This window comes from Lates calcarifer, linkage group LG1 (assembly GCF_001640805.2).
Source record: "Lates calcarifer isolate ASB-BC8 linkage group LG1, TLL_Latcal_v3, whole genome shotgun sequence".
Lineage (NCBI taxonomy): Eukaryota > Metazoa > Chordata > Actinopteri > Centropomidae > Lates > Lates calcarifer.
Window position 1 is genome coordinate 16757994 of NC_066833.1, and position 24003 is coordinate 16781996.

Genomic DNA, 24003 nt, shown 5'->3' on the forward strand with positions numbered 1-24003 from the left:
CTCTAAGCCTCTCTGTAATATAGCGTCTATATAAAGCAGTTCAAAAACAGCATGCTTCATCTCATCAGGGTGACAACCGTATGAATATTAATTCAGTTTATCACTGTACACATGGAATCACCACCGCTGCTTTTCCACCTCAGCAACAGACCGGTCGACCTCTGTCTTAAACAGTAATGCCACTGCCTGCAGTTCTCTATCTGCAGAGTGTGTCAGCTCCATGCATAGAGCTTTAGTCCTGGGTTGATGATGATAAATCTGTGCCAGTTGTTCACCAGTTGATTGTGGTTTACTACTGAGCAGGGAGAGTGTCTCATTGTGTCAGTGTTGGGCCGTCATGGAGACAGCTGCCAAAGGAAACTGAGCCTTTATGCTGTTGTCCGCTATATGGAAGAGAAAATTAGGAAGAGAGAGACGGGGGAGAGAGAGAGAGAAAAAGGGAGCACAGAGTAATATGTTGCATCAATCAGTCTAAATGACTTGCTTATGTAATTAGCTAACAATGTTTTGTTTCTCCGGTTCCCTGAAGTTATTAGTGGTTCACAGTTAACCTTGAAGTAATTGGAAAGGCTTGGTTGATGTTTTCCTATCTGTAAGGGACTGACAGTTTATTTTTCTTCTGTGGATGACTTCCCTCCTCTTTCATGTTGCTGCAGTATTTATGAATTAGTTTCCTGTCACTTTACAGTACAGCCTAATACTAATTGGTGGTGAGATATATGGGTTATTCACATCCCACTAGGTGGCATGCTGTTTTCCTTCCTTCTCAACATTAACATGACTGAGAATTGTCGAAACTAATAACATGGTGTTGCTCCGGTAATACTGCAGCACAAATTACACCTTCCTTGAAAATGGCATAATCTCTAACATAAATTTAAACGCTAGAGCTCTGTAGCCACTGCTCCTCCAACTAGTCCCTGACATTTTAATTTGATGCTTCATCTGCAATTAGACATGCACTGCATGGCCACTGGCTTATTTTTATTTAGTAAGAATCAAACATTCACTTTGGACTCCTCTTAATTTAAAAAGAGAGACTGAGCCAGAGTTGGCGCAGAGGTTTTACCCTCAGTTCTTATTAAGTATTAATAAGTTGGACAGTGTTTCACTGAAAAATGAATTTAGCTGTCATGGTTGTGACGCCTGCTGTATCAGTGGTATGACACAATCACAACCAGACTGCCTGGTTGTCAATGGAAAGGCTGAATGTGTTGTCAGAGCAAAAATGATGAGTCCCATATGTGAGAAAAAAAAGTCTGCCCCTCATGGTTTGAATTTGTGAAAAGAAAAACATCCAAAGACAAAAAAAAAAAAAAAAAGACAATCTGCTGGGGAACATCTTGGAATGTTTGTGTAGCCGATGCTTTGCTCAGTTTTGTTCCATTTCAATTTCACCCAGAAAAACGTTATGTCCTTTTTAATTTTCTGATAGTCCCTTTTCCTCTGTCGGCCATTTTGCTGGATAGATATCTGCCCAAGAAGTTAATTTAAATGACTTTTTGAGGATGGTGATTGATCCATTGCATACTAAATAACTTTCCCGGCCTGAGATAAAGTGCCATTGCAGAAAGAATAAGGAAATTTCACGAGCTCTCCCAAATCACACTGCTATTGTAACCATCTATTATCACTGTTTCCATCTGATTATGTAAGTGCTGTTCGTTCAGTGGCTCTCACCTTCCAGTAATCCAACACAGACGACAGAAATTTAGGCATTCTCACAGATATGATAAATTTATTTGACTGTTTTTACTCAATTTGGTTAATACCCTGAAATTTTTCAAAGGCTTTAGACTCATGTACAATATTTAAAATATATAAAAACAAAAAAGTGTGTTGTTTGTTGTTTTCTCTGGGATTGTCAGGGATCGTGGAGGCTGAGGCAGGTTTTCTTTTGTTTACTCAGGAAGATCACAGACTGGGTCATATTAGAGATGTTTACTCCTCCTGTCAAAGGATAAGTTGTAAATTTTAGCTCACAGGAAATGAAAGATGTAGTGGCATGCTGAGCACAGACACCAAAGTAATGTCACCTTGAGTGAGCATTTCTCTTGTCTGGACTGGCAGGTGATATCAGAGGATAAACTCCATTTTGACCTTGTGTTCACTCATCACAACAAAACACAAGAGAAGAGCAGCGCAAAAATAAATAAATAAGAAATAAAAACCACCCGTCACATTTCAGATGTTATTGCTTCAGTCAGCTGATATCATCCGGAGCACCACAGATAACTGCACTTCATTCTGTTTAATGGATGGCTAGGTTTGATGTTAACACTGTTATTAAAAATGCAAAAAAAAAAAAAAAAAACAACAACTAAACTTATCTTCATTAACATTCAGTTCCATGGAGGTGTGATTGATTCCATCATCAACCAAGTTATTTTCGTGGCCAGCACAGGAACATCAAACGCCATGACCTCCATTATTTCCCCTTTGAAATTGCATTCACTTTATTCGCCTCTCCGGCTCTCCAATACCCTGAATCATTTCTCCTGGGAGGTGGTTTTTTCTAACCTGCTGCTTCTCTGCCAGTCCTATGAGCAATGTAACCAGCAATTCTCTCACACTGTATGTGGGACACTTGAGCTAAGAGTGAGACGAGGCATCTGGCACAACCTTTGTGAGACTGCACTAGATTCAGCTCAGTGAAATTTAGACAGAGGCCCCAAAAATAAAGTGGCATATATGTTATATTTATCTTAATAATATATGGAGCTTTTGTGGTACAAATCAAACTCACTCTTCAATACTGAGTACAGGGTTTGACAGAACAGATAAAAATAGATTTAAACATTTATATGTCTCATTCAAGTTTATTCTGAACTTCCCAAAGTCCCACTAAATAAACACATAAGCTTGATGCATAATGTGATTGTCAAAGGAATAGTTAAACTTTTCGGGAAATGCCCTTGACTTTCCTTTTGAGCGTTAGATAGTTGAGGATCGATACCACTCGTGTGGTGTCCTTCAAGTGTGGAGCCGAAGCCAGGAGGAAATTAGGTTAGCTTAGCGTAAAGATCTAGATCCATCCAAAAATATGTCTACCAGCACCTCTAAAGCTTGCTAATTAATAGATTGTATCTTGTTGTTTAATCTCAAACAGAAATGTAAAAATGTCAATTTGTGGATTCATGAGTAATTACATGCTGTAACTTTTTCTTCGCCACCTTGTCATCACAGTGAGGCTGCCAGGCAACCTGTGAAGACACTGCAAGGAAATGCGGGGCAAAGCTGTTGCACCATGTAACTCCCTCTAAAACCATACATCAGTGTTTGTGTAGAGATTAAACAAACAAGATAGACTGTGTTATTTAGTGAGCTTTAAAGGTTCACTGAACAGAGTCTTTATGCTAAGCTTATCACCTCGTGCAGTGCATAGCCTTGAGAGTGGTACCAATCTTTTCTTCTATCCCCAGTAAAGCAAGTGAATAAATGTCAAACTGTTCCTTTAAATCATAGACAATGAAAAAGCAGGATGACTCATAAAATAGCTGTGTTGGGTGCCAAAATTAAAAGAACTACTTACTACAATAACTTGTTGCCTTCCTCAAAGTGCTAGACTTGAGAGCATATTTATCATTAGCATTATTTTCAGCTCGTCTCTGGGGAGCTTTCAATTCAGTTGTCAAGTATGAAATTTGTCATCAGTGATGTTTCTGTTAAGGTGGTTTTCTGGTGTAGGACTTGGCCTCCTTGATCTTTCTCCAGCATCCTGGCTGATGACCTTTGACCTCTTCCATGCTATGTCCAGTTTTAGTCTGGTATTCAGCGACAGCTGATGTTGTCTGTTTTCCGGTTTTCATTCAGTCCTCAGCTGACGGTCCCTGCGTTTCATCAGTGTAATATTCCCCACAGCTGTCACATGGGAAGTCATAGCCCTTTTCAAGTTTTTCACTCCTGTTACTGATGCTATCATGAGGGTGAATCAGCGCAGATGTTAAGGTGTTGAATGGTTTGTGGTGAGTGCTGACTCCTTGTGACTTTTATGGGATGTTCTGATGCTGATGAGATGGGAAAAAAAGGCCTTCAGCTGAATGGTTGAAAGCCTGAATCAAAAATTTCAGACTTTAAAATATTATATGATATTCCTTTTTACGATCAAAGACAAAGATTCTTTTAGTAATTGCAAATGTGTTGTATGCTGAAATTGGAGCAGTAAATTGTTACTGCAGTCTCTGAAGCTACTACGGTGGATTTTAGGGCTCTGAAGTCTAACAAGTTAGGACATGAGGTCATTACTGAGATGAATAATCAATGTAACTCCAGGAGGGGTGTGATTCTTCCTTGCAGCTGCAATATTGTAGTCTTTGCAACTCAGGCTATTTACAATTACATAACTAATTTGTAATACAAATTTCAGATTCCTTAATAAAACCTACTTGATTAAATGGTAAGTAGCTTAGATTTGCTGAAATATTTATAATGCATGTGTGTTTTGTTACTATTATAATATTGACACCATCTCTCATTTACAATGTATCAAGAGGCAGTCGCTAATAGTTGATTGTAATTGATTGTATTTTTGTATTGTGTTTACAAGTTTGACTGAAAGATCTACTTATCAACAAAGGTTGTAATTTGTTGTGAACAAGTGATAAAACCAGCTGTCATGAAGCCTTACTTTACAGCCCAACAATAATTATTTAACATGTTTGACCTACTGACATTTTGTCTCATTTAAAAGCAATTAGTCGCTTGTCAGAAGTGCTTTCATGTAACCCTGACCCCTGAACATCACTTTATGTTCAGAGTCTGCCATTCACTTATTGTCTGCACAGAAACTCAGGGGATTGTTAATGCATCGCAGGTTATGCGGTTTGTTTTCGTGTTTCTCTTAATTATATTCATGATTCCAGTCTCAAATGTTTGATGTGAATTGAATGTGAATTCTGCTCCAGCAAGTACCTGTTAGTTTTACAATCCTAATGTGTTTTGTGTTTGGATCAGAGCAGTGTATTACACGCTTGTTTTCCAGACTGATTGATGAGCAGGTAATTTGTGAGTTTTTGGGTGCATATTTGCATAAACTCTTTAAAAGGCACATTCTCAGCAGACAGTCACACTCTTAGCTCCTTTCCCCTCAAAATGCAGATTAGGTTCAGAATTTATTAAACCCATCTTACCGACCACCAACCGAAACTCCACTGGATGCTATAAAGAATCTAAAATGCTTTCAAGTTGGACTTTCAGTTTTGAAAATTTGGCATAAGGTTGTCTCAACACTTGGGGTACCAGAGTGTTTTCCAAAAAATCAAATGTAAAAACATCAACTCTTAATCTATAACAAAAATAATTTATTCAACATTAACATGATAACAAGGCTTGTGAGATGGTTGAAGCTCCTTATGTTGCATCTACTGTCAGGCAAGCAGCTCTGCCTAGATAGGTGGATGTGAAACCCCATACACCAAGACCATGTAGGCTGACATGACAATTGTTAACATACAGAAATGGAGGAGTAGTGACCACAAGTGAAAGGCCAAGGTCTAGTTGGTCACACTGTGTAAAAAAAGAAAGAAGCAAATATATAGTAAAGCTACCTTGAAAACTACAGTACAATAAATGAAGATAAGACTGGTGATATTCTATACTTTGATATTAAAAGCCCACCTAAACATCAAGCCACTTAAGCATTTTATACTATTTTACTTTATCTTTATGATATGTATTTTTTTTTAGAATTTTTGAATCATATCAGATTTTATACACATTCTAATTGTTATTACCTTTTTTAGCACAATTATTTAAATTGTTTTTAGTAAATGTTACTTAAGCATAATTAAATAGGACCTTTGTTAGGAACTATTATACAGCCTGTTTAGGTCAGGAATGATCACCTTTATTCTGCCTCATCATCCCGTACAAAAGGTACAAACACGGAATGGGGGGACATTGTTGTTCTCCCTCGAAGCCAGCAGTGGAGGCAGTCACTGGTAGCCACATCAACCTCTGTGTAAACGGGAGAGGTGGCATGATGGCACAGATGCCAACATCACGTCACTTCCCTGATTCTGCCATACCGCACACACATTATACTGCCTTTGTTTGGTTCAGTGTAAACAAGCAAAGGAGGCATAATGATGTGGATCTCTGTTTAAAAGAAGCTAGTGTCAGCACTGTCTGCTAGAAATTACTTAAATTACTTATTTACAACTTTCAAAATATAATGTTGACCGGATTTCATGTTCTATTAATATTAATATAATGCACTGACTTGAGAAACAACATGTGACTTTCAGTGGCCACCATCCATCCTAACTATGTCCCTCCAAGTCTGTTGCAGTTCATAAATGTAGTGCTTCATTCACTCAGAAATAGGTTGCCTGTGAATATAATCCAGGCAGTGATTACACTTGTCATCACAACATAAATGAGGGAAAAAAAATTCAAACTATATAAATGTAATTTCTCAGAAACAGGGCTCACAGTGTAGCTCATCGATTTGTTTTAGTCGTCAATGGATGTTTAGACTCAGGGAATAAACTATATCAGACTTTGACAATACAAGCAGTGCTTGTTCATCAAATCAGTTCTTCGCTGGTTTTGCTATTTTTGAGGAATTTGTCGACAGTAAGAAAAATATCAAGTATCAACACACTTTTTGCACTGCAAACACTGACTAAATGAAAATAAGATATTGCTGGACACATTATCAGTCACTTAACAAAATAACCTTTTTTCCATGCAGAAACAGTCAGTTTTATCTGCTGCATTTTCAAGTATGTCCCACTCTACCAATACCCATACTAAATGGAAGTGACCAGAATTTTTGTACAACCACAACATTTTTTTCTAACAATAATGATGGCGCCTTGGGTAATTCACAGACCTCTGTGGCCAGTTTACATCTGCACCTTTTTCTAGTGAGGAAATATTCCTCATGAAAAGTATGTGCAACATGTTCTCTGGATTGTACAGAGAAATTGTAACAGTATCTGGGAAATTGTTTGTGAAAAGACATGGTTCTGATGAGCTGTTCGGATGTGGGGTTTTTTCTGTTTTTTTCAATTCTCTGAGTAGCAAAATTGATATTCTATTTACCTCTGTTGTACTGCAGAAGTTTCAGAACTAAATTTCTCAAAGCCTTACGACTAAGACTCTCTGTATGGCTTCATACCTATTACTTTTTCTTTTTTTCTGAGTAGCCATGATATATGGATTATGCAGGAATATGAATCATCTTTATATTGTAGACACATAATAGTTAGTGAAAAGAAACTGTATAGAAATGTTGGTTTATTGGAGTAGTGGTGGCAGTAGAGGGATTAGTATTTAATTAACTAACTTATTATATATGTTTACTTCCTAACAATCCTTAAATTTGTTATTGCTGTTATGTACGCAATTTTAAGAGTTTTAAGTTTTCCTCTGTGACTAATAAGGATAATGTTCATAAACAATACCAGTTTAACAAACCTGCTGCACGTATTCTTATATCTATGTAATTAATGTGTATGCGCAATGTGTCATGGAGAACTTCATTTCAAACAGAATGTGTTCGCTCATGCATTTATTCTGTGGCAAAATTCAGTTACTTGTGTTGATCATCATTTCCACTCACCGCCATCAGTATTCCAGTGTGCCTCTTGAGGTGTGGTGCAACCTGCAACAGGCGCAAAAGCAGAATGATAAACAACTTAATCTCACTTCTAATCATGCTTGTGCAAAGTGGTAAGTGAATCACATGAAAGAGATGCCAAGATGTTGTGGGTACACTTAAATGAGCGGCACTACTGTTTGTCATTCCAACCTCTGTGGAATTACAACAGGTATGATTTTACACCAACGGAATAATGTGCTTTCAGGTGAAAATCAATTCGTCGTGAAACAACTGATGCATCCGTGTGTTTCTACTGCCAACAAAGCAGCAGAGATTGCGGTTCATTCCAGGGCAGGTGCAGTGGTCTCATTAGTGAAAGTTATCCATGACAAAGTTGTTGGTTTGTACAAAAACAAGGCTGCCAAAGCCACACATTAGGATGTGGCCTATTTATTATGGATATGAACCACCCTCTCATTCAGAGTTCAGATCATATTAAATGGTATGACTGTGACAATGCAGACACAATTGTCAATAGCAGTCCTTTCCTGAGGTTTTAACATAGACTGAATGATAATTAGTTTCCCTTTGTTGTCCTTATCTCTTACCTGCAGAAATGGCCAATTTATGCAGGCTGCACCCTGGCCAGGCAAAGTTGATGCTCCCTAGAGGAGGAAAGCAGCCATGTTTCAGACAATGGGAATGAACTCGGGGACGACTCAAGGTTGATTTAGATCCCGAGCAACATGGAATTAAATGAGGAACTAGGCCACACTGATCTTGCCCTAATGTTGACACAGCTTCCTCTCAGAATTACTCTCATAAGGTACATGCATCACCAAGGCGCCCCATGCGTCACTGAGATCTGGTCAAGTGAGAATAAAAATGCAAATGCCAAAATATTGTTGAAATACCGAGTGAATTAAATGTCAGTCCATCTTTTCAATATGAGATATGAGATTGATGTGAATAGGCTATTGAAGGCAAGTGTGATAGCTACAGAAGGCAGGTTATACCAACAGCTGTGATATTTGAGCTGTGAAATAAGCCTAGTGTTTTATTTAGAAGAATAAGCAATTCTCTTATGTCCTTTACAGAGATTATCCCGAAAACACCCACAGTCTGTCTCTCCTTTTATCTTGTGGTTGGATTTTCTCATAACTAATGATAACTAGGTACAATACAGAAGACAGGTGGTGTTGTTTTCATTATTGATAAGAATCTTTAGTTCTGAATACCCAAAGAGCTCTATTGAAACTGAGAGCATAGTACTCTGAGGAGGAGCTACCCAGTTATTCTTTAAACATTTTGTCTGCCTTAATGTTACATTTTTCACACCGCATTTCGCCTCTGATCCACGTCTCCCTGGAATGACCACTTGTCAAGTCCTCACTGCTTTTTACTACATCCCGGCCAAACACATTTCATCGATCTATTCATAATCCCTGGTTCCCATCCACATGTATTAGGAGCAACATCCTCCAGCACGTTCCCCCCTCTCTGATGCTGCTGCTCTGTGCGCGCACATCAGTAAATGAATCACGTAGCACTAGAACAGCCCTTCTTCATACGATCTTGCCAGACCTATTGGAGAAACCCCCCCAAGGCAAGATCTGTCACTGTTCACTCATTTGCTGGAAGACGATCAGAAACTATGTTAAATGCACCAAGAATTACACTGGAGTCTGTTATAAAGGCGTCGAAGGGATTCCGGTCAGATCTCACAGTGGAGGGAGCAGGTTTCAACAGTTGACGCGGAGAGAACTGAGCGCAGGGAAAAAGCGATTAATTTTGATTATCTGAAATCTTCCAGCACCCCTTTTTCGCGTTTTTTCTGGCAACGTTCGCGGGGGCAGTGCAGATGAGCATTGTCCGAATGAAGGATGCAAGAGCACTGGGTCCAATTGGACTGGATTATGGGATTACTGGACTGATTATAGGACAATCATCGGGCAAAAGTCGCAGCCGTGCCATAGATGCTCTTGAATGACGGGAACACAAAAGGTTGGACAGGAGTAACAGCACTGTATCCTGCTTTTATTCTACTTTGTGGCGGGGGCAGGCTCTATATGCTTCGCGAGCAGAGCCCATATGCAACAGTGTGCCGCACAGGAAAAAAAGTAAATGCATTGTGAATGGTAACATCGGGCAATGCTGCATTTTGAACGGGCATGTCAGTATTTGCTGTAGCCTAGGTGTAGATGTCGCATGAGGGCAATGCGCTTTTGTGAGCCACGGTCTAACCTTCACCACAGAGATTCAAACGCTTTAACCTTGGATGCAGTAGGGAATATTAATACTTTATAGTCATCGATTATTCATTAAGTCCCCCCATGAGGAAAAAACAAAGCATTTCTCGTACACTATGTTGAATTTGATCTTTAATTCATGCATTATGTGTCGTCGGGCGGTCATCTTTGTTTACAGAAAGAGTTCATCATAGCTAAACGGCATGTGAAAGAGGTTAAAATAGCGATTGTAAGGAGATAACGATTCACAAATCGATTTAACACCCAATTAGTGTGAGATCGGCGTCAACCACATGCCTGGTTTGGGTTTAGTCCTCTAGGTTTGCCGTAATCAACAGGTTGAAAGTCAACGAGGATTTTTTTTTCTGTCTGCCACTACCGCATATCGAGTTGAAGGGATGCGTCTCTCTGTACCCATTTTCCTTCTGCTGTGGGTTAAAGCCCTGACATTGAAAAATCTCAATTATTCTGTTCCGGAGGAGCAAGGACCTGGCACTGTTATAGGTAATATAGCAAAAGATGCTGGATATGGGACCATGGAGAGAGGGAAAAAATCTAACTTCAGAGTACTGGAGAATTCTGCACCACATCTAGTGGACGTTGACCCGGAGAGTGGACTAATCTTTACCAAACAAAGGATTGACAGAGAGACGTTATGCAGGCGCAACCCAAAGTGTCAGCTCTCTATGGAGGTGTTTGCCAACGACAAGGAAATATGTATGATCAAGATTGATATACAGGACATAAATGACAACTCGCCCAGTTTTCCTTCAGATCACGTTAATATTGATATTTCAGAGAACGCAGCTGCTGGTACACGCTTCCCTCTGACTATTGCACATGACTCAGATTCTGGGGAAAATGGGATAAAGACCTATCAGGTCACAAGAGATGATTACAATACCTTTTCTTTGGATTTAAAAGTCAGAGGTGATGGGACTATATATCCGGAGCTGGTGGTTCAGAGACCTCTGGATAGGGAGGATCAGAGTCATCACACCCTTCTCCTCACAGCAATAGACGGTGGGGAGTATCCAAGATCGGGCTCCATGCAAATCAACGTTAGAGTGACTGATTCCAATGACAATAGCCCTGTTTTTGAAAAATCCTCCTATGTGATAGAGATTCCAGAGAATTCACCTCCTGGAAAAGTACTTATAGATTTGAATGCCACTGACCAAGATGAGGGAAACAACGGGCAGGTGGTGTATTCCTTTACTGGATATGCATCTGAGAGAATCCAAGATTTGTTCTCCATTGACCCCAATACTGGCATCATCAAAGTCCAGGGGGAAATTGACTATGAAGAGAATCCAATCATAGAGTTTGACGTACAGGCTAAGGATCTGGGGCCCAACCCAATACCAGGCCATTGTAAAATTACTGTCAGAGTGCTTGACAAAAATGACAACTCGCCAATAATAAGTTTTGTTTCTGTCCGGCAGGGAGCCATCAGTGAGGCAGCACCTCCAGAATCTGTCATAGCGCTGGTCAGAGTGACAGATAAAGATTCTGGCCGAAACGGTCAACTTCAGTGCCGGGTGCTGGGAAATGTACCCTTCAGACTGCAGGAGAACAATGATAATTTTTACACACTGCTCACGGACAGACCTCTGGACAGGGAAATGAAAGATGAATACAATGTAACAATAGTGGCGAGAGACAATGGGATCCCGTCTTTGAACTACACTAAGTCGTTTACTGTGAAAATTTTGGATGAAAATGACAATGCACCACGCTTTACAAAGACTATGTATGTGCTACAGGTGCCTGAGAACAACATCCCAGGGGAGTATTTGGGCTCCGTCCTGGCCCACGACCCAGATGTAGGTCGCAATGGAACAGTGTTGTACTCCATTCTGCCATCACATATAGGAGATGTTTCAGTGTACACCTATGTGTCTGTAAATCCCACCAATGGAGCCATATATGCCTCACGGTCTTTCAATTATGAGCAAACAAAATCCTTTGAGTTCAAAGTTCAGGCTAAAGATGGCGGATCTCCTCACATGGAAAGCACTTCTACAGTCAGGGTCAATGTCCTTGACGTCAACGACAATCTTCCAGTTATTATTTTACCACTTCTGCAGAATGATACAGCTGAAATCCCAGTGCCTAGAAATGTGGGTATTGGATACATCGTGGCTACAGTGAAAGCGGTGGACCATGACCATGGTGAAAGTGGTCATTTGACCTACGAGATCACAGAGGGAAATGACGACAACCTGTTTGAGATGGATCCGGTGGGAGGAGAGGTCAGAACGGCCCATGCTCTTTGGGAAGAGGTCGCTCCAGTAGTTGAGCTGGTGGTGAAGGTAACTGACCATGGCAAGCCCCCCTTATCTGCTGTGGCTAAGCTGATCATTAAGGCGAACACAGAGACGGCACCAGGAGGGGGTTCCAGCGCGAGCGGGGAACAGCAGCACTGGGATGTATCCCTGCCCCTCATAGTTACCCTCTGCATTATCTCTGTCATGCTCTTAGCAGTCATGACCGCCATTGCTGTCAAGTCCAAGCATCAAGATAAGGAGACTGGGAATTATAACTGCCGCATGACTGAGTACTCCAATCCTCCAGTGGGGAAGGGCAAAAAGAAAAGGATCAACAAGAGTGACATCATGCTGGTGCAGAGTGAGATGGAGGAGAGAGATTCTGCGAGCCGGATGAACGTGGTGAGCAGCCCCTCTCTCATCACTTCACCAATATGTTTTGACTACCAGAGCCCTCTGCCACTCACGCTGCCCAGGTCAGAAGTCATGTACCTGAAAACCACCCCAAACAGCCTGACAGTCCCCAGGGCAGGTTGCCATTCCAGCTTTGCCGGGCTTAGCACAGACACTCCAGCGAATAGGATGTCAGTGATACAGGTAAGGAGGTTGCTGCACTGTATTCTTTATCTGCCCTTTATTCTCTCTTATCTGCACTCTCTGCTTTACCATACAAATCTGACAAAAGAAAAGTAATGGACTGAGAAAGAGAAACTCTGTCACTGTGAAGACATCATTATTACCATTTTCTTTCACTGTTATGACAGTATGAAAAAATTCTCTGTATACATGATATGGCAACTTGTTGTCAGAATGTATTCATGTGTTGTAAATGGCATTTCACTAAAGAGAGCTTTTTTTTAAGGAATCAAAATCATTTTAAAACTGCTCCATTCTAAGCCTTCTCTTGCAAAATGGTACAGGTGGTCTGCATAATCAGAAACTCCTCTCAGTTAGACATGCAAACAGTGTGAGTCTTGAACAAGGCTGCTGTGACCCTGCCAGATCCACTGCTATAGAGTGAAAACAAAACCTTGCCTGAAATGTGGGATTGGACAGGTGTTTGAGCAGCTTGTCCGATCACATTACTGAACCAATGTGCACCAGACAGCTAGATGCACACAGCATAACCTTACAATTGCATTTTTCGCTCCCCACAAATATGGGCCAGATCCACCCATCCGCATCCAAAGTTGGCACGATAAGGCCATTAATAGGGTCCAGCCTTGCCTTGTAGAGATGGCAGGGTTGAATACACAAGCCAGCTAACATGCTAATTTGACAGCATGGGCTTGTAGTGCTGTTTAGCGCACCAGAATTATCTGTTGTAAATGATGTAAATATCTAGGACAGTCTCACAGACAGTCTCATTTGGAGATGATAACACAGATGACAAGGCCTGGCACTGTCACCAGTCACTAGGGTATGTGGGTGTGATCAACACAAACACATTATTCTCAAGATAGGGGGAAAAGGATGCTGATGACAGTGGTTAATGCTTTACTCCTTTGCCTTGCCAAGGAGGCACATATGGTCACAATGGAGATGTGCTCTTATCATGCCGTCATCACTGGCAGGTGCTCTGTGGCTTTTATTGACATCTTTCAGGTGCCATAATAAAAAAAAATACAAGAACCTGAGAACCAGACATTGGTTTACCAAGAATATTTCTTTTCCTGTCTGAACATCATACTAGTCAGGCTGTTGTTGAAAATTGCATAAAATTTTCAACACAGGCAATTCAAAATATCTTTTTTTCCCTTTCTAGACGGAAAATTTCCCCTCAGAGTCCAATTATGCTGGCAGCAGGCAACCATTTGTTCAAAGGTAAGAGGTCTATCCAAAGACTTCCTGACCAGTGCATTTAGCTTCTTCATCTTTGTATCAAGCCAGCTGACTATGGCTATCAAATATAAACGCTCATGCAGAGGTAATGGCAAGTTATGTTTCCCCCTTCACCACCTCCCCCTTCCTTCTATTCTGCTGCAGCTCAACATTTAAGGATGCAGAACGAGCAAGCCTCCGAGACAGTGGCCATGGTGATAGTGACCAAGCTGATAGTGACCAGGATACTAATAAAGGCTCACACTGCGACACGTCTGCCAGGGAGGCCCTCAAGATGAAAGCACCAGCAGTTAATGGCCAGCCTTTTGAGCAGGGTGAGTGGACGCACTCTCTTCCTGACATCTTGAAGATGCCTAACTGACTCTTGTCCCAGACATTGTTTATACTTTATGCACTGGGAACATGCACGCAGCTCACTGGTGTTTAAGTGGAGGTCCGCCAGCATCAGGGTGCAGCTAACACAGAGTAATATTTAACATGGAAGAGGTAAATTGAGGCTGTTATTAGATGCAGGTAGTGTTACTTTGTACCACTTTACTTTGCAGACAGCCTGAGCTGTGTTGCAAAGATGACACGAAGGCACCAGAGTGGAAGGTAGATGGTACTTTAAAAAGGATAAAAGAGTCCATTGGCTGAAGGTAGAATGTTCAAACATCTTCTGTTTGATTTAGCCATCAAACAAACTCATATGCATGGCAAAGTGTACCTCCGTCTGTATCTTTTTTGATCATGTCATTATTTGAACACAGCTTCGCCGCATGCATGTCTTGAATAACACGACAGAGACAAGAAAAGCATGATAGACACTTGCAGTGCAAAATGACAGGTATTTCTGGTGCAACATGACAGAGTGTTTCCACCTTTTGCATGGGAAGATTTTCTCAGTTATTATCAGTTTTGCCATGGTTACACTATTTTGAAAGGAGCTTTACTTTACAACTGAAAATAGAAATGTTAAATTTTATTTCACAAATCTAAAACGATCCACACTGCTAGACATGTAATCATAGATGATTGTCAATCTATTGCAACCTGGCTGACCTGATAGGGACTGATATATTTAGCTATTGTGGATATAAACTGAGAATATGAGAGCAACTCTCTGTGGTAAGATAAAAGATAATGGGGGACTTGAGTGAAGTGGTGATGTTTCTCATTTCCTTGTGTGAGCCTTGGAAGAGAATGGTTCTGGTCATCAGGTCCCCATGCAGTACTTTCCACACCATTTACATTGCTATGAACTGTTTGTTTGTGGCTTGCTCAGGAGGGCAGAGATGGAAACACTCTTGTGGCTGCCAGAGGGATGTGTGAATCTCTCTCTATCTATCTCACTTTTGTGTATGAGTGAGGGTGTAGTTGTGTGTGTATGTGTGAGTGAGTGAGTGAGTGTGCTGCGAGGAATTATGGCAGACCAAACTTGACTCTGTGGGAGGTGTAAATTCAATCACAATTTTTTGCAGCACATTTCTGAATCTGATTCAGCCCAAGTTCTAAGGCCAATCATATGCAGAGATATTGAAAGAGATGTTTTGTACATGCGAGACTGAATATTTACATGTGCAGCGCTGACGCTTGCTTGACAAGAATGTCAGTTAATTTATAGACCTGCATTTGTAAGATAAGAGAAATGTGAGGTATTGCTTATAATATTAATAGGTTTTGCTAGTGCTTTTCCTGCATGTGAGAATTTTAGGTAAAACGCAAAACTAATGGTTAAACTAAATGGTGCTCTCTCTTGTGGGGTTGGTCAGTTGAACATTAAATGGTGTCACTGTCTGCTGACTACAAGATGGAAGATCTACATTATGCATTATACCTTAGACCTGATCACACAAAAGCATCACCCTCCAACCCACGCACTCCTTCTGCCTCCTGCACACACACACACACACACATATACAGGTACATTTATTGAACAACAAAGCCACTGTTTTGCAGATTTTGACAAGATAGAGCTATTATCCAAAATGGAGACACCACAGAATTTTAGTTCCAAATGCACCAACACAAAAGCTTGTGGGTTAAGTACTATTGCTTTTATGTCTTTACCTTTACCATCCCTCTAGTCTCCTGGCTGCTTTGATACAGGTAATATATGCACCTGTGCAGCTTCCACTATCATGCACTCTGAATATTTATTCACTCTCAGAGACACCAGATGCACAGTGGGTATGTTGCTAGGCTTTCTCTGATTCTATTTATAATGGGCAGGCAGTTTCTTTGTTTTTGAGCACATTACTGTTCCATTCACAGTTGCCCATAAGATCACAGCCACTTTGTCACTTTGTCATGATTCTGATATGTGGCTATGTAAATGCAGTAGACTATATAAAGCCATTGTACAAGTCATTTTAGAGCTATTATTTAACAAATCTTTATTCAGTGATGAAGTGGAAAATGGAAATGGAAAGCCAGTGGCAGGCACAATAGATGAAAGCATCCTTACTTCCTCATCCTCTTCCTTCAGTATTTCTGTTATAAATAAAATACAGCAGATTATAAATTTACTGACAGTACTGTGAAATATTTCTTTTTCTAAATTGCAGTTAATAGCTTGTTTATACATCATGTACTAAAAAAACTATTACGTGTGATCATGAAGGTGCGACTACAACAGGAAAAGTATACAAATCTTTATCCCTTGAGAGCACCAATGGCAATGCTTCACTTGAAGTCCCCCTATAAGCATTCATAAGCAATATGTAAATATTTCATTAATGGATTCTCACAAACTATAATGTAGTTGTAAGTAGATATGAAGGTTTATTAATCTTGTTGCTCTTGCGGGCACCCATAAGTAGAGGCTAATATATTAAGAGAAAATGACAACATAATAAAACACATTTGTAATAATATAAAAAAATTTGAATCTTTATAGGAGGAGATAGAGTTGTTGATAGAGGCTACATATTAATAAGCACACTTACATATGTCCTTACCTGCTTATGACTATATTATAGTGCACTTTCAACTATTTATTCAATGTTAACATGCTGCTAATGAATGCTAAACAGCGGGACTTAAAGTGTCATCGCATTATGACACAATCACTCAATTACTTCTGGTTCTATAGCGAGACACAGTGACACAAACAACAAAAATACCTTCCTCTGTTGTTGCTGAACCTTTTAAGCACATACATCCCTTTGCATCAGCATCATCTGCTAGCTCCTCTGCAGTGGTGATAGGTAGCATGGAAATGAATTCAGCATCTCCCAGCTTCTCCCCACTCATGCTCATTGTTCTGGCCTTATGTATTTGTGCCTAAAAAATACTTTTCTTCATGGCGCCAGAAGAAGACACACACACACGGGGCACAAACTGTAATCTGGAGCGTAGATCCTTCAAAGTGTAGCACTTATAACATGCAGAACCTGTGTTGCGGTTTTGCCAAATGAAAGCCATCGTTTATTTCTCCCTTTTGATGTAGAATGCATTTTGAACTCAAATTAATATTTTCTCTTGATCTTAGTCTTGACAAAGATAACATTAGAATGGTTTATGCAAAGAATGTAACCATGCAAGTTCACCTAATAAGTAACATGACAGGAAGAAATCAAAGAATGCAGCCTGAAAAGAGTAAGTGGCTGTAGAATATTATACAGTTTGGAGCACCACTAACTTTATACTCATGTGAAGCCAATCAGTTAAAAAAACTTTTATTTGTAATATTAATTACAGTCACCATGCTTCCCCGTTTGTTAGCCAGCACCTCATCATCAGATAAATATTTTTAAAAAGCACAACAGATGAAATTGATAATTGTTGTGATCTTACTCTGTTTTAAACCCTTAAACCATCTTCATGTAAATTACATGGGACATCCTGATGATTTATTTCATTTCATTTTCTTTTATTTACCCAGATAAATGTTTCATTGAGATTAAAAATTATTTTTCAAGAGAGACCTAAGCAAAAAACATAAAAACATGGCTACAACAATAAATACCAACATCCAACCAACATCACAATTTCTAGCTGAGAAAAAAAACAAACTATAGTCAATTTTCATTGTTTTCAAACAGGATACAAAGAAGCACTCTTCCAACGTTAAAAATGATTCCATAAAATTAGCGCTGGCTGTGTTTCTGGTGAAACTGAATGATTTGATTCAATTGAGACAAACTTTTTTTCATGTGAACATTGTTTATGTAAAGCAAATGAGGTGGATAGTGTGCTCATCCAGCTGGGTACAGCTGCAGAACAAAAAACATAGCAATACAAAGGAAAAAGGAGGGTTTCCCACATGATGAAATTTGAATGCTCCCCAAAAAATGTTTTGATGAAACATTTTGATCCATGAGGTCATTGTCAGGCAAACATCTGTTTGCAGCTTATATATACACACTGTTGGTAAGAATATACACAAAATGTTAACACTCTAATTTTATTGTATATTTGTATTGAAATGTAAGCAGTTCAAGTCCAGAGAAAAACCTTACCTGGTACAAAAAGAAAAAAATTAAAAAAGAAATAATCATGTAAATGATTGTGTAATGTTTCGTATAATTTTTCATAGAAAACAGACCTTTTTCAAGGATTAAGTAATTGGTTAACTTACAGCTTGCAGCAATGAAAATAAATGAAGCCTTAAAAGTTAAGTTGCGAAAAATTCCTATTGTTGCCTTAACTTTTGTTGATTACTTACAAACCCTCTACAACGGCAGTGTTAGAACAAACCGTTCCTCTACATCCTCTGATGCATTATCAGGACAATACTGTACTGCAGAAAACAGTACCTTATATTGCAATCAGAATGGTGAGAAAAAGAAACACAGACTGGTTGGTCAGGGGTTCATCCCACAGCAAGATAATGGCCCAAAACATTAAGCTCCACACTTAAACCCCCTGGAGCTGGTTTGGGATGAATTGGACAGAAAGTGAAAGCAAAGCAGCCTACAGATGCAAAACATTTGTGGGAGCCTGCGTAACAAAGTTGGGATGAACATTCCAAACAATGTTTAATTTCCATTGCAGAAAGAACATCACAAGTGTGTTTGGCAGCTGGATGGGTCATAACATTTTAATTTAGTTCATCAACAAGATTCCATGATTTCTTGTTTTTAAAATCTTTAATTGTTAATTTCAGAAGTACTGAGACATTTAATTATTCAAGCCATAATAGCTGTAAAAAATAGAGGTAAATGTGAATATGACTTTTACCATAACATTATCAGTGCAAGTATTCTTTACCAATTCTCTAAAAGTTCTAGTCTAAAATTAACAGCTTCATCCAATTTGTTAAAGCTCTGTCCTGTCATAGCATAATTAACAGTTCCATTTTGTCCTATGGCTGCAAGTGCATGTGTGGGTGTATTTGTGTAGGTGTTCATGGACTTGAGCAGCAGTATGTGATAGTGGTGGCACGCAGTTTGCAAATGAGCTTGCATTGTATGTGTGGTTCATTGTGCTGCTTTTCACATCTCTTTGGGATTGTGGTACAGAGAGATGATTTTTTTTTCACGTGTGTTTGAACTTCCTCCTTGGGTTTGCGTATCCTCCAGCAAGGTGGCCAAGGCTGGTGTATGGGGAAGGCGCTGTTGCCTTTGAAAGAGAGGATCTCCCCACCTCTTCTAGGGAGAGCCTTGTCATGTGGAGCTTCCTCTTGTTCCAGGCTGATATTCTCATCCTCATCAGAGCCAGTTTTCAAAATGAGATAAAGTGTCTCATCCACAGTTAGTCACTTGCTCAGAGCCTTTGATATCATAGAATGGCATGTGAGCAAGATAGAGAAGCCTTATTTATAGACCAAAGCCACAAGAGCTGATCGGGGTAGAATCAAGCTATGTTGTGATCGGATGAAATATTGCTCTTATATTGCTCAAAAACAAGTTTTAATGTTTTGGTGAGAATTTGTGGTTTCCATTAAGATTAGATTAATTTATCAGAGAGAAAGGATGTGAAGTGTGTGACTGTAACTAGATGTGAAACTTGTCATAATTTTCCTCTGTGGAGAGACATCTACATGAAAGGAGAGATATTGCAGATGTGGTGTGTGTTGTTTCTGTATGTGTATTTGTCTCAGTGTGTATTAACAGGCTCTTTCATTCATTTCTTATAGTGGGCCATTTATAACAGGAAACACAATGGACAAAACCCATAAATAACCAAATTCTGATCTAGTCAGCGATCATTATTTGGATTTGCATGAATATCTTGCATAAGAGATGTCATTAAAACCCCATGGTGATCAGAGTAAAGAAAACACATTTAAAGTTAGATCAATCAACAGAACAACAGGAAGATTAAATTTATACTTGAACAAATTTCTATTTTGCTTTAATGTGTTACAAATGAAGGAAAAGCATAATCTTCTACTATTTTACAAAGACACTTTACAAAGACACCTCTACAGTCTACTACCATCAGTCATCTACCATCCAAAAGTAGTTTTACTTTTTGCAGCAAGAAGAAACTGTTGATCACTGAGGTCCTCTTACAGCAAGGACAGGTCACAGTATACGTCCACTAACAAGAAGTGAAATGAAAAATGGGCAGGAAATGCAAATGAGCTGCTGATTATGCACCAGAGTCTCTCAAAGTAATTAGAAAAATTACTACAGGTCAAACTAATGGGCGTTTGTGCTACTAATGGTGTTTTGAAAATCCAGTTTCACTTGGATGTTTTATTCCAGATTTGATTAACTGATTTTTGCCCAATTTTTAAATATCCAAAATGAAAACCAATAAAATGTTAAAAATATACAAATTGTCAATAGTGAGCCCTGACAGTATTCTAACTAACAACATTCTAACTACAGAGTTTGTCACTACTTTCTGATCAGAAATGGTAAATATCACTGCTCATGCAAATTTCACAGTTGTTTTTCTGTTTATTCCACCCAAACTGCTGCTGCTGCAAATGCACATGCAAAAAAACAAAAAACAAAACATATCACTTCCTCTGCACCAGATGATGTTTTCCAGGAAACACCTACATGTGTTGTTGAAAATTGCATAGGGAAGGATGTTTCATGAATAGGTTGAATCATTTGCTACGCTTACCCAAAGACAAAAGCAAAATTAACTTTTTTTTTTTTTGCATGTATCATAATGTTATATGTATGTCATAATGATTTCTGCAATTTCTATTTCTATTTCTACAATAGTAGATCCAAACAACATTACTAAATCCAGATCTTGTTTATTTGTTGCAACGGGCTGCTGATTCTTATTTTATTCAGAAAAATTCTGGTTATGCATACTAAATGACTTATATCAAGAAAAGATACCATAGTTGGTTGTAGGATTTCAAGAATAGCACTGGAATTTGTGTTTGTTTACTGTGTTTTATTGTTGTTGCTCATCCTTCAAAATGTCATCTGCATATTCTTCTAGGTTGTTTATTCTTACCCCAGCAGGGTCCAATAACAAATGTTTAACTGTTTTTGCAGAGCAAGACAAATCAGTCCACTGCACCGATGAATGTCGTGCACTGGGACATTCTGACAGATGCTGGATGCCAAAGTTACGGGTAGGAAGCCAAGCAGACAGCGCCGATAATCGCACCAACCTTTTCATCCCTGTGGGAATGGATGCCATGGTAGAGACAGAGATTTATGGCACCATCAACTGCAGCAGCAGAAAAACCCTCAGCACGTTTGGAAAGGAACAGCGGGACAGCACAATCCTTGTGGCCAATGTCAAACCTTACTTAAAATCGCAGCGTGCACTAAGCCCACCGCTACAGGAGAGTCCATCTGCGTCTAGTAGTCCCACCAAGAGTAGTATGCCCCTGGACTTGGCCAACCAAGAGTCCAAAGAAGAGAGGGAGGGGGGTTCAGACAGCAGTGCCTATGGCCCTCCAGATGGCCAGTGCTCCCCACTGCACACCGAATTGGAGGAGCCCTCCTACCTGAGCTGTGAGCTCAGGCCTAAGTCCCTGTCAAGCAGTCTCATTCACAGCTCTGTCATCAGCCAGGAGTATGGAGGGTCAGACTATGCTCTCGACCCGCGGGATTCTGGTAACTGACAGGTCAGATGATCTTGCTCGCTCTCATCTGCCAGGGGTGTGATGATGATATCACAGATTAATGACCAAGAGGTGAATTTTTTTTTTTTTCTTTTTGACCCACAGAGGTGTCCAGACACGCATTGTATAACCAAAAACCATCTGCTTTGTATGTTTTTTTGAGTTTGTGACTTGTTGTGTTTCAGTGAAATATGTGTCCTTGACTGCTGTGAAGGTTTTTGGGGTGGGGGGGGGGGATCAGTGCTTACCTGACTTCAAGTGTTTTCATGGTGTACTGTACCTGTCAATTTAGATGTCTGTATTTTACACATTTCAAGCTCCAATTTTGTGAGGCTATTGAACAAATTGCTACTGTTAAGCTATTGAGTCCCGTCTGCTTTTGTACAGTGAAGCTTTCTGTCTCCATTTAGTGTATAAGGAACATCTCTTTGAATATCACAGGCAACTGAAATACATATCAGTGACGTTACATACAAAAGTGAAGTGTCTTATGAACTGTTAATGGTGGTGCAACAGGGAATGTCCCTTTTCATAAAACCATTTGAGGTTCCTCTAAAAACAATTTTTTAAGAATGTATTTGTAATTTTATTGTTGTCCTCTCTGCAGTTTATGTGAAAATAAGCTGAGCTTACACGTGAATGTGGGCTACTGTACTTGTTGTGTATTTTATTAAATTTCTATACACTGTGGGCATGGAAGGCAATTATTTTTGACTGGTAACAACTTCTGAAGCTGTCGTGTTTTTATGTGGAAGACGCGCATATACGTCTACGAGGTGCTTAACATGTGTAAATGACAAAATTCGCTACTTGACTCTGCAAAGGTGCCAACTTCAGTCGTATACTGTATACCAGCACATGTTATCTAGCAGTGGTCTAGATTCTAGTTAAAGGAACTTCAAAAGAAAATCATAATCAGCATTTACACAGCTATTTATTTTTCAAAACTCTAATAAAAACAGGCACTGTGTGTTAGTGCACCCAGATATGATGAGTTTACTTCCTCTGCTCATTGCTTATATAGACATATAGAGGTGGAAATCCTGCTCATGTTTTTGCTCTCTTACTCTCAAATTCAAAGTTGCCCAAGCTGCTGTCAGTGAACGTCTACTTGCGATTATAGCTTTATTTAAATATGAATGTGTTTGACAAATGACAAGACAAGGATCTAACAAAAATGAAAATCTTAACATTCAGCTGCAACTAGCAGTTACAAGTGAAGATGTTTTGCTATGGGTTCTTTGATTAGATAAAATTAAATTTTAATGATCCCTGTGGGGGAAAGTGGGTCATTGCAGCAGCAAAGGATTGAACAAATAGTGCATTAAAGGTTATCACAAGTAAATACAAAAAAGAGATAATTATACAAGTGGAAATACAGCATCTTCACAGAAAAGATTGCAAGGTCAGGGAACATTGGTAGTTAATATCAGAAATTTTTTGTGATTTTACTGAGTTCACAACATGTTGTCTCCTTTGTTAGATCTCCAAGAGAACATTCCCAAAGTTGTTGTGTACATACACTGTGCACCATTTACTGCTGAACCAAATACAGAAAGAGTTGTAGTGACAAAAGGCCATGGTCTGTATTCAGATTTGTCTAAACCTTTGCAATCCATCCACTGGCTCATTTCTTTCCCTACATAACCTGTTATGCTGCTGCTTATTCATTCCAGCAGAAGATAGGGACATAAATGTTGCTGTGACTGGAGTAATGCTATTTAGAAACCCAGACAAAATCCATTACATCTGCTTGACATCTTCTATATAGAATGATTAAGTATATATACATGGATGTATGTTTACCGAGACAGATCACTAAACTTAGAAATCCTGGAAATGTGGAAATGTTTTGTATTTTTCATCTGTAGAACAAAAGCCTTCTTTTTCTTTTTACTTAGTTTAGTTAAGTTTCTCCATCTGGAGACACTGACTTTTGTACCCCGGCTCGGTGAGCGGTTTGAGAATGCCTTGTTTTTCACGAGCTCTGGATAACAGAATCCTGTCATCTACTGAGAGCTGACTATAAGTACGACTCAGTTTCTCCTCGGGGAAAACACATTAATTTGGATTTTGATTTGCATTTGTTTTGGTGCTGGTATTGACACAATTCCAGACCTAGAT

At 39.4% G+C, this 24003-nt stretch overlaps 1 protein-coding gene across 1 annotated transcript; it reads left to right on the plus strand.

Annotated features, from left to right (window-relative positions):
• Nucleotides 1–9120: 9120 nt before the first annotated feature.
• LOC108901578 (protocadherin-17) lies at nt 9121–22858 on the plus strand. The gene is made up of 4 exons (XM_018703111.2): nt 9121–12662; nt 13831–13889; nt 14052–14221; nt 21302–22858. Exons 1-4 carry the CDS (start codon nt 10194–10196, stop codon nt 21877–21879), a joined length of 3276 nt encoding a protein of 1091 aa, XP_018558627.1. The 5' UTR covers nt 9121–10193; the 3' UTR covers nt 21880–22858.
• The last annotated feature ends 1145 nt before the right edge of the window (nt 22859–24003 follow it).

What these genes read in the sequence shown, in the direction of transcription:
- LOC108901578 (XM_018703111.2), top strand. Translation starts at nt 10,194, where the DNA reads ATGCGTCTCTCTGTACCCATTTTCCTTCTGCTGTGGGTTAAAGCCCTG. An exon ending in ATAGGATGTCAGTGATACAG is followed by an intron (nt 12,663 to 13,830) that starts GTAAGGAGGTTG and finishes TTCCCTTTCTAG; the next exon opens with ACGGAAAATTTCCCCTCAGA. An exon ending in AGGCAACCATTTGTTCAAAG is followed by an intron (nt 13,890 to 14,051) that starts GTAAGAGGTCTA and finishes ATTCTGCTGCAG; the next exon opens with CTCAACATTTAAGGATGCAG.